At 29.0% G+C, this 12,365-nt stretch overlaps 1 protein-coding gene across 1 annotated transcript; it reads left to right on the top strand.

Moving 5' to 3' along the window:
- The first annotated feature begins 333 nt into the window (after positions 1 to 333).
- LOC107631616 (beta-xylosidase/alpha-L-arabinofuranosidase 2) lies at positions 334 to 4,125 on the top strand. The gene is made up of 5 exons (XM_088507973.1): positions 334 to 1,209; positions 1,568 to 2,022; positions 2,112 to 2,209; positions 2,291 to 3,052; positions 3,317 to 4,125. Exons 1-5 carry the CDS (start codon positions 739 to 741, stop codon positions 3,886 to 3,888), a joined length of 2,358 nt encoding a protein of 785 aa, XP_088364099.1. The 5' UTR covers positions 334 to 738; the 3' UTR covers positions 3,889 to 4,125.
- Positions 4,126 to 12,365: the final 8,240 nt, after the last annotated feature.

Genomic DNA, 12,365 nt, shown 5'->3' on the forward strand with positions numbered 1-12,365 from the left:
CTTTTCCTACCCAAAATTTCTACCAACAACTTGACCTGTTTTTTATTTATTTATTTATTTTTTCACTAAATACCAATAGGCCTTTTACTTTTTCTAATCCCTTGTCCCTTCCACAAACACACATAGAGGCTTGCGGCCATACCTGCCTCACGTGATTTACTTTCTGAAGCAATTACTGCCTTTGCACAATTGTGCCCTCCATTCCAATTTACGAGAATATCAGAAGAAAACATTTATATAAATAACCTTCTACATGTTGTTTTTATTCACAAACAGTTAAGGGGAAAGGTCTTTTTAACCAATGATAAATTAATAATGCATAATAGTTCTGTTAATGTAACCGTTATCATGGATTATATCTGTGGTGCAAGTTGAGCATCCAAACAAAATGAGTGTCTCAAGTAAAAAAGAAAAAGAGGTTGCTGACTTGCTGAGTTTCACGGACTAGTTTAAGCTTAGAGGAGGTCCTGATTCAAAAAGAAAACTAGTATATAGATTCCTTGATTTGTTCTGTGTTACTCTCTGACAATAGCTCCTACACCTTAATAATAGGGTATCTCTTCTTTCCACTTACCAAACACCCATCACATTCACGGGCTACAATAAAACAACGTTTTATTAGTTATTACTTATTACCACTCCACTCAAATGCTTCCTCAATTTTTTAATTAATTAATATTCTTCTGCTCTGTGATCCACTCCAGCATGTTATATCAATATTATATATATACATAGCTCATGATATTCATAACTAGTGTACCCTTGTTTGGCTATTCCATAATGGGAATGGCTCTTTCGGAAAACAGAGCACACAAGGTCTCTGTTTTGCTCTGTTTCGTGGCTCTGTTCTTCAGCTCCAATGGAGTTGGGGCACAGAATTCTCCGGTGTTCGCCTGCGATGTGGCCAAGAACCCTGCATTGGCGGGGTACGGGTTCTGCAACAAGTCCCTGAGCGTGAGTGCCAGGGTGGCTGACCTTGTTGGAAGGTTGACATTGCAGGAGAAGATCGGCAACTTGGTCAACACGGCTTCCGACGTGAGCCGCCTCGGCATTCCCAAGTATGAGTGGTGGTCTGAGGCTCTTCATGGAGTCTCTAACGTCGGTCCGGGGACTCGCTTTTCTAGTGTGGTCCCTGCTGCAACTAGTTTTCCTATGCCTATCACCATTGCTGCTTCTTTCAACTCCACTCTCTTTGAAACCATTGGCAGGGTGAGACACTTTTATAATTGTCATCAAATCACTCGTTCCAACAGTTTAAGCTGACAGAAAAAAGTAACGTGAATAATTATATCTCTAATACTCTTTTCAAATAAGAACCTCTTATGAATTTGCTTGATTTTTGCATAAATTTTTTTTATTGTTTTATGCTATTTTTTTACTGTATTAATCAAAGATCGAATTCTAGATCTTTAAGACATAGAACTACTCTGATATCATGTCATGAAATCACTCGTCCTAAAAATGTAAGGTAATAGGAGGAGACAATATGAATGATTGTCTCTCTAATAATAATCATGTCAAAAATACAATGCACATTGATTAAATGGTGTTTTATGTATGATCATAGGTGGTTTCAACAGAAGCCAGAGCAATGCACAATGTAGGGTTGGCTGGTTTGACATATTGGTCACCTAACATTAACATATTTAGGGATCCAAGATGGGGAAGAGGCCAAGAAACACCGGGGGAAGACCCTTTGCTCACCAGCAAATATGCTGCCGGTTATGTTAAAGGCTTGCAACAAACCGACGACGGCGGAGATAGGCTCAAGGTTGCTGCTTGTTGCAAACACTACACAGCTTATGATGTTGATAACTGGAAAGGAATCCAGCGTTACACTTTCAATGCTTTGGTGTCACAGCAAGATTTGGATGATACATACAACCCACCGTTCAAGAGCTGTGTGATTGATGGCAATGTTGCAAGTGTCATGTGTTCTTATAATCAAGTTAATGGCAAGCCAACTTGTGCAGACCCTGACCTTCTTAAAGGGGTTATTCGTGACAAGTGGAAATTAAATGGGTAGGTAAAATTAGGCAACATTTTCAGTTCTTTGTATTTTAATGCTGTCTTTATAGTAAATATGAACATGCTACATAATGTGACTGCAGATATATAGTTTCTGATTGTGACTCAGTAGATGTGCTTTTCAAAAATCAGCACTACACTAAAACTCCTGAAGAAGCTGCAGCCAAATCCATTCTAGCAGGTTAACACTTGTGACAATAGCTATTAAATTACATATTCATAGGCATCTCTTAGATTTAAATTGAATATGTTGTTTTTGCAGGACTAGATTTGAACTGTGGTAATTTTCTTGGGAGATACACGGAAGGTGCTGTGAAACAAGGTCTTGTGGATGAAGCATCAGTTACCAATGCTGTCTCCAACAATTTTGCCACATTGATGCGGCTTGGGTTCTTTGATGGTGATCCAAGCAAGCAACCATATGGAAACCTTGGTCCAAAAGATGTCTGCACCGCGGCGAACCAAGAGCTTGCTCGCGAGGCTGCAAGACAAGGGATTGTGTTGCTTAAAAACAACAAAGGGTCACTCCCTCTTAATGCCAAAGCCATTAAATCATTGGCAGTTATTGGTCCCAATGCTAATGTGACAAGAACCATGATTGGAAACTATGAAGGCATTCCATGCAAATACACATCACCTTTGCAAGGGCTAACGGCCTTAGTCCCGACAAGTTATGCTCCGGGATGTCCAGACGTGCAATGCGCCAATGCGGTGCTAGACGACGCGAAAACAGTTGCAGCCTCTGCAGATGCAACGGTTATTATAGTTGGAGCAAACCTGGCAATAGAGGCTGAGAGTCTTGACAGGATCAACATCCTTCTTCCGGGACAGCAACAACTTTTGGTGAGTGAAGTTGCCACTGTCTCCAAGGGACCTGTGATTCTTGTCATAATGTCTGGAGGAGGCATGGATGTTTCTTTTGCCAAAACCAATGACAAAATCTCCAGCATCTTGTGGGTTGGATATCCCGGCCAAGCCGGTGGCGCTGCTATAGCTGATGTCATCTTTGGATTCCATAATCCAAGTAAGTTTTCAGTATTTTTCTGTTGAGAAATGCTAACAGACCGTCAGAATTTATTATTTTTTTGTCTTATTTAATGATCAATTCAATTTTTTTAATCTAATTTCTTTAGTCTAGTAATTCAACGACATATTCTATCCCATACTTTTAAACATTGATGGTTAACTAATAGCCAAAAATAATAAATTCTGATAGTCCTCTAGCATTCTTCGTTTCTATTTTCAGGAATTTGAGATTGAAATGTTGGTGTTAATATTGTTGATGCAGGTGGAAGGCTACCTATGACATGGTATCCACAATCATATGTGGATAAAGTTCCAATGACCAATATGAACATGAGGCCTGATCCTGCAACAGGCTACCCAGGTAGAACATACAGATTTTACAAAGGAGAAACAGTTTTCGCCTTCGGAGACGGATTAAGCTACTCGAATATTCAACACAGGTTAGTTAAGGCACCACAACTAGCATCTATTCCCTTAGCAGACAACCATGTATGTCGTTCTTCGGATTGTAAATCGGTTGAAGTTGGTGATGAGCATTGTAAAGAGTTGGTTTTGGATATTCACCTTGGTGTGAAGAACATGGGAAAAATGAGCAGCGGCCATACAGTGTTCTTGTTCTCTACACCTCCTGCAGTGCACAATGCACCTCAGAAACATTTGTTGGGATTTCAGAAAGTTCAGTTGGCAGGAAGATCAGAAGCATTGGTTACATTTAAGGTAGATGTTTGCAAAGATTTGAGTGTTGTTGATGAAGTTGGCAACAGGAGAGTCCCCTTGGGACAACATCTTCTCCATGTAGGAAACTTGAAGCATCCTTTGCGTGTCAGGATTTGAAACAATTCTTCAAACCATCTACATTTTTTTTTTTTTCTCATTGGCTTCCTTACAAAAAATTTGTAAGGGGGCAAAAAATAAGCTTAAGGTAATTGTAACAAATTTATCTGGATTTTCTCTTATCCAAATAAGTGAAATCAGGATCAATTGTATAAGCAGTGACCACATTATTATGTGTGTGCTTACTTTATAGTATCTCTTAAAAAATTATAACTGTGGTTGCATGTACATGAAAAAGAACAACATTTTAAGTTGAACATGAAGAATTTCCAAATTTATAAGAATCAAGTGAAGTTTGTTAAAGAATGTATTAATTATTCAATTTTAATTTAGGAACCAAAGCGTTCTATATATGCATAAAAGTTCTTATGTAAGTACAAAAAATTATTTCATTATATATGTATATTTATATATATGCTAAATGGCTTCTAATATTTAACTTTATATATATTGATTTACATAATTTTTTAATTAAATAATAAACTATTAGAATAATCAAACATGCTATAATAAAATAATAAAATTTATAATAAATATGTATTTCAATACATAATAGTTAATTGATGATAACTAATTCTTTTGTGTACTCTAAATATGATCCTATATGCATATACAATGAGTTAATCATAAAGGTTAGATTTAATTATTCTGCTAGTTTTTATAATTTTATTAAATTTTTAATTAGATTTTTATATTTTTTAATTAAATTTTTATATTGTATTTAATTTTATAATTAAATCATTCTTAATATAAAAAATGTTAGAATTAACTAAATATTTTTTTATAAACTAAGGATATTTATAGTAAAAAATTTAATTAGATCTTTGACGGATATATTTTAAAAAAGATATTATGTTAATTTTAATATTTTTTTTATATAAAAATGATCCAATTATAAAATTATAAATAATATAAAAATTTAATTAAAAAATAATAAAAATTTAATTAAAAATTTGATAAAATTATAGAGAATAATTAAATCTAAATGTTACTTATCAACCACAACATAATAACACTACTAACCAGGCAAATGATTCGATACTCCTCTCAGAGAAAAAGGTTACCGATAACATTTTAAAAAATAATTAGGATCCCGCTAAGGAGACAATAGATTATTTGTACAATGTGTACAATGGACTATTAAGTTACAAAATGAACATCCCCATACTATCTAGAATAACCATTCGAGTACTAGCGATAATAAACATCTTTCCAAAAAAAAGGTAACATTAATGATTATATCTCTAATACTCTCTAAATCTCCATTGTACACATTGTATAAATATTCCATTGGCTCCTCATACTTTCCCAAATAATTACAATATAATTCCCACTTTCTCTTATTTGAAATTACTAAAGTATCTTAAATTTTGATATTTTCATTTTGTTAGCCCAATTTTTTTCACACTCCACCAAATTGTTGATAATTATATTAGGTATATATTAAAATTAATCATTAAAATTAATTATTAATATAAAATATATAAAAAGTATATTAAAAATAAGTTAAAATTATAAATATATTTATATATAAATATATAATAATTAATTTTAATGTGTAAATAATATTTTTAATTGTTGAGACACCAACTTGGTAAGTTCTTCCTTAAGTATTGGCTCATTAGCCTTTCAAGTTAGATTTCATAAGCCCTCGTCCTTCTAACAAATTTTAGCATGTCTTTTGATAAATATCAACCAATAAGAAAATTAAAGTTGATCTAACTCTAGATATATATTTACCAGGATGTATGACATCTCAATCAAGATGAACAAGAACAAATTGAGTACACTATGTGCCTCTTAATGACAATGCATTAGCACATTAAATGGCTGATTGTTTTTGGAATATTAAAAAAAGTAACATTAAATTTTTTATAAAATAAAACCAGCATAGATAAAATATTTGACAGAAATTAAAAAAAAAATTAAAAAGACAAAATATTAAATGTTTATGCAAATTTTTCAAGTTACATCTTTAAGTTTGACATAATTTTTCAAAATTAAAACTAAAATAAGAGAACTCAATTCTATTATATGTTCCATTTCGAATATATCCACCTGACAGAAAATTTGGATGTATTAGAATATGAATTTTGTCTATAAAACTTAGAAATAAATTTAAGAAATAAATTAAAATAAAATACTTTATTACTTATTTAAATTGAATACAACAAATATAAATTAATTTAGTTAAAAATTTACTATTTTCTAATCTTCTATACATAAAAATGACAAAACAAAATTATAAAAATAATATTTTTATCACTTTTGCTATTTAATTTTTTTTTTGCTTTTTTATGTATAATTTTATTTTATATTAACTTTGTTTATTTAATAATAAAATATACTCATATTAATTCTATCATATAATAATATATTTTTCTCCTATATTAATCGAAGAATTTTAATAGTTATCAACTACATCTAATAGAATAACTAAGAAGTGAGAACTACGAGAAGTTAAACCTAGATTCAAAATGTTGAAACAAAGAAAAGAAAATGGTAGATATATGATTAGAGAAAAATGTATAATAATGACAAAATATACTAAAACTGAATTTTTTCTCCAACTAATAAAAGTGAGGTGTTAATTTCTCATGAATTCATTTTTTCTCTAAAATGAAATCATTATTTTCTTTTCTAAATTTATTTTAAAAAAATATATTTATTATAATTATATTACAATTAACATTTAACGAATAATGCATGATTATACTAATTTAGAGAAATATTTTTATTATAATTATATAAAATCAATATTTAATACATTATCAACTAATAAAAGTGAGGTACAATTCCTCATGAATTCATTTTTTCTCCAAAATGAAAGCACTATTCTCTCTTCTAAACTATTTTAGAAAAATATCTTTATTATAATTTTATTACAATATTACAATTAGCATTTAATGAATAATACATAATTATAATAATTTAGAAAAATAAAGTCCAGTAATTTATCTTCTGACTGCACACGTGTGTAGAATAACTTTTAAGAAGGAGTCATGTATAGTAAATACGGTCGATGATTGTAAAACTGTATGCTAACATTGATATAATATTATTTTAAGTATATATTTTGCAGGCATCAAAGAAAAGTGTTGAGTTGTTTTTTAGTAGATTTAAATTATTTATTGTTTATTAGAGAATTTTGTGCATTATAATTCTCTAATAATTTATTATTTATTTTGAGTTAATTTTGATATGTTCTTACCTGACAGTAAAACAACATATAAAAATTTGTTAGTGGGTCTAAGTATTATTAAGTTATTTATGGTCACATTAAGTATGTATGTTTGATTTATTGATAAAAGTAGATTACTAAAACTAATTAATAATTATTTTAGAATTAATATATTTAACACTAGATTAAAAAAAATAAATAAATCATAACATATTATATTTTTATTAATCAAATTATTATAATTTAAATTAATCTTAACAAAATAATTTAAAATTATAATTTTAATCTTATCACGTGCATGGCACGGGTTAATACAAGTTTAAATAACAATTTTAATCTTATCACGTGCATGGCATGGCACGGGTTAATTGTTCTTCATTTTGAGCTGATTTTGATATTTTCTTACTTCACAGTAAACCAACATATAAAACTTTGTTGGTAGATTTAAGTATTACTAGATTATTTATGGTCATATTGAGTATATATGACTGATTTATTGAAAAAATAGATTAAATAACTATTTTATAGTTAAAACAATTAACACTATATTAAAAAAAGAAAAATAACGCATACAAGTTATTCTTTTATTAATTAAATTATTATAATTAAAATGAAATTTAACATAACAACTTAAAATTATAATTTCAATCTTATCACGTGCATGGCACGGATGATTAAACTTGTTTTGTCTATAAAACTTAGAAGTTGTAATTGCTCAATCATAAATTGAGTTCTTTAATAAAACTAATTTTATCATTTTTTTTTGTTGGGTCGTAGTATCTAATTAGTTGTTCTAACTATCTTTTGATAAAATATAGCTCATTTTGTCTTTATCTTAAATTTTTTATATCCATGAAATTAACATGTAGATCGATAAATACCACCTGAGATATGGAATTTTGTAAATGCAAAGCACTGTTAATAACTATGGCAAAAGAAAATCGTGTTGCAAAGTCAAATGAAAAAAAAATCAAATATGATTAGGAACAATCAATATATAATTAAAGGAATAAATATATGAGTAAATTAATAAAAAAAATTGGAGAAAATTTTACCTTTTTTACTTTAAAATTATCAATTTTAATATAAACAATACATGATTGTTGTACGAAATAGTTAAAACAAAAAAAAAATTTGAAAAATTAAATAAAAGACTTTAACTCTAAAATATACACTTATGAACTATAAATAAAATTCTCTTTGTATATAATGTCAATGGAGGTATAAAAAAGAATAACATAATCATTAAAATGATACCATATAAAATTTTGTTCGGCCAATTATTCAACTGTTGATGATTTTGAGATATGATGGGACCAAAATAGGTATGCAATTCGTCAAATTTATGCACTTTCTTAACGAATTAAAATAAAATTAGTATACATACTCTCCAAAATAATTATGATAAATAAGAATATACTTTACAACATAAAATAAGGCTTACCAATATCCGAAATTTTATCAGAGAGCAACATGCAGACTCCAAAAATATCTTGCAGCGAATTGTTTGAACATCTTGCAGCAGATTATCTGTAATGCATATGGTACTTTGATCAGTCCGACTCCACAACTCTATACATTGTACTCAGCAATTCTCCGAATCATGTAATTCTTCACACTAGCATGCCAGCCTCCCTGTTTTTGAATATGTGACTAATGTAAAACTCCACACCACTATCCGTATTGTAATTGTCTCCGCCCATATTAAAAAATTTAGTTTTTTCAATGTATGATAGTGGTTAGGTATAGCTGGCAACTCCGAAATTGGTATTGGGACAAGAAGAAGATACTATATTGATTCACCGACATGAGTTTCTGGTACAAACTTCTCCTCCTCCTCATCATCAGAAGTCATAAGAACCACTTTCGTTGATTTCGGCAACATATTCTTTTTCAGACTTCTCACTGTCCACGTCCATGCGTACCACTAGTACACTGCACAGTGCAGAGATGGTGGTGCAAGAGGTGGGTCATCTTAGCCAAAATTCGAATGCCCAAAATCACCACCACCAACATCACCAACCTCTGTTAAAAGCTCCATCACTTGTTCGGTCATGATTCTCTTGTGGACATCAAACACGAGGCGCATATGCTCATCACCATCAAACCAAAAATACAAAATCGAAATACATAATTTTTCATTGGTGCTAGCAACCTATACCCAACCTTTTTAACTTCTTTTGTCTCAATAGCACCGAAACTCGTCAATATTAGACTTTTTAACTCAGACAAAGAATTTAGTTTTCAAATGTGCAACAGAATAGGACTATCACATTCAAACACAACCCCATTGTCACTATTTCTCATGTGAGAGTTGGAATATACACTTGTAATAACATATCTACTACTACTATACATTTTTAGTAAACTTATTGAAAAAAGGAATAAGAAAAAGTAAAATATTTGTGAAGAAGAATAATAGTTACATATCCTTTTATAGTCAATCAAAATTTATCGTACTGTAATTCGTTTACAATGCAAACGAATTAAGTTTATGTATATCTTATTTACAATGTAATTGAGATACATGCAGATAATTCTCTCAGTGACGGATCCAGAAAATTTTGATAGTGGGGGCAAAATATATATAATATGATAATAATTTTTATAATAAAAATATTACGTTTACATAAGAAATTAGCTACCAAATTATCTACTATAAATTTGTGTATGAATACATATATCATTTAACTTATTTTTAGTGTGTATTTTGTATTTTAAAATTTGTATTTTAAGATTTATTCTGTACAAATGATTATTTTATGTATACGTAGCATAATTGTTGTTATAATTATATTTTATTATTGTAAAATATGATTATGTTTCAAAATATCTAATTACAAATGAAAATACTAAAATAGTAATTTAAATAATAACATATAATTTAAAATTTAATTTTTTATATTTCATATTTTAAAACCTTGACAATATAATTAAAATGTCTTTTTTTTTTTGTATATGTCGTTAAACAATAATTTAAAATTTAACTTTCATACAATTAGCTCTTGATGATATTTATAGTTGAAAAAGTTTATTTAGTTAGTGTAGTTATTATGAAAAAAACTAAAGCTAATTTTAAAAGAAGAAATACAAATTAAATGGATAGATAATATTCTTTCGAGTCGATTTCTAAGAAAGAACATCAATCTTATTTAAATTTGAAACTTGATCATTATAATAGACATCTAATATGAAGTTCTCAAATTGGCTATCAAGTGTCGAAAATTGAATAAAAAATTATTATGGAGTCAAATTTAATAATTTAATGGGACAAATAAATATTATTATTATATACTACTCAATAAAATTCCAAATTGTAGTGGGGACGCTTGTCCCCACACTTTAAAGAGTAAATCCGTCCCTGTTCTCTCTCATATATCACGAAATGCTAACGTATCATATCTTGTTTATAATATAAATAAGATACATTATGTAAATGAGATAAGTAAAAAATAAAAATTAGTAAAAAAAAAAAAACTACAAATAATATATATTCGTAATAAAATAATTAAATTATTTATTTAAAAAAATCCTTCATTTGTGCGTTCTTTTTTTTAATCTTTTATGAGAAAACTATATAAATAAAAATGCGACTTGACAAACGCTTTGTAGTCGACAAGACCTATTATAATATAGTGAGAAATTTTTAAATGTTCTGAGAGTAAATTAGTTTTTTTATTGAATTATTTATATTTCATATTAACATAAATAATATAGAATAAGAACATTCATTTACTTTAAGATCACACAAATTTTTTTTTTAATACAATGCTCTTTTGTCCTCTAACCTGTTCACAGTTTCAGATTATTTATGCCCAATTTTTTTCTTTTCGAATAAAGTATTATTTTAATTTTTAATATTTAGGTCAAATCTTAATAATCAAACGTTTTATTACTCTTAAATATGCTAATGATTTGTGTCAAATTTAATTGTGAAATAATATTAAATTTATTTAAAATTTTTTAAAATTAAAATAGGACATTTAAAATGTAAGAGACTAAATTAAAATTTGATCCAAACATTAAAAATAAAAAAAAATACTTTACCTTTTCTTTTATTTGTGGTCTTGACCAATCTGTCGCTACTTTTTTTTTTTTTTTTTGGTCTTGATCTGTTGCTACTGTTTAAACTTGATTACTACTTGGAATTGTACTTGGTACACTTTTTTGTGGGGTGGGGTGTATTTTGGTCATAAATTTAAATGTTGTTCTGATTACATATGAATATATGATAATAATGTAATGGGTCGCATTATCTGTGTTTTCTTGAAAAAGAGCTGGGCTTGAAACTTAATGGAAAAACGTAATTATTGTCACAAACTTCACAATGTTTTTCGGCCCTTGAAGAAACAACTAGAAAAGCTCATGCTACTACCAAAAACAAAAAAACTTAGGATGCCGTGCCTATATACAAGACTACAAGTAATACAACCTCTTAACCTAAAAGAAAAAAAAAAAAAACACTATACACAATCGTGCATTAGTGATTAGGGGTGGCAATACCACCCGAACCCGCAGATACCCACCTCGCCCCTATCTGCTCGGGGCGGAGTCGAGTTTAAGTAATACCCGCCCCGCTATATATATAATATATATCATTTTAATATATAATATGTATAATATATACAAAATAATTAGTAAATGATTAATAATATTGTATCATATTTAAATTTTTACTTTAATTTATGTTATATATCGGATGATGATTATATAAATTTTGAAATTTAATTTTATTTATTGAATTTTAATAATTATAAGGGCGGGTAGGGGCGGGACAGATATCCCCAAGAACGGATTAGGGTTCAGTATTTTACTACCCGTAAATAAAAGCGGGACAGATTCTATGCGGATTGTTGTACGACAAGGCGGGATCGGGTAGAGCAAAAACCCGCCCTATGCCACTGCTATTAGTGATTATCAACAAAGGTTAATTTCCTGTCCAAAAAAAGGGGTTAATTTAAGTGATACATCCTTAGCTTGTTTTTCTTTACGCAATTTGTTGAGTTTCGGTTCTGTTTTCTATGAATGGTGTCTGTGCTTTTAAAAAATAAAAAGTAAAAAATCGAAGTATCAAAAGTTATGCTACTAGAGTATTTGTTGCTAGTGGATTAATTTGTAGCAATGTACTAACTGTTAATCTATCATTTTATTAACGGAATAGTAGTAACAAATGCATCTGAAAATAGTATTATTAAAATAAGAAAACTACAATTTTTTTCTTAATTTTCTTTATATATAATAGAGGATAGAAATTGGTATTAAATCAACTAATATTATTTCGCTTCTTTGGTGTCTT

Source organism: Arachis ipaensis, chromosome B3 (genome assembly GCF_059453495.1).
Source record: "Arachis ipaensis isolate K30076 ecotype BB chromosome B3, ASM5945349v1, whole genome shotgun sequence".
In the NCBI taxonomy this organism is placed as follows: Eukaryota; Viridiplantae; Streptophyta; class Magnoliopsida; order Fabales; family Fabaceae; genus Arachis; species Arachis ipaensis.

What these genes read in the sequence shown, in the direction of transcription:
- LOC107631616 (XM_088507973.1), top strand. Translation starts at nt 739, where the DNA reads ATGATATTCATAACTAGTGTACCCTTGTTTGGCTATTCCATAATGGGA. An exon ending in TCTTTGAAACCATTGGCAGG is followed by an intron (nt 1,210 to 1,567) that starts GTGAGACACTTT and finishes GTATGATCATAG; the next exon opens with GTGGTTTCAACAGAAGCCAG. An exon ending in GACAAGTGGAAATTAAATGG is followed by an intron (nt 2,023 to 2,111) that starts GTAGGTAAAATT and finishes ATGTGACTGCAG; the next exon opens with ATATATAGTTTCTGATTGTG.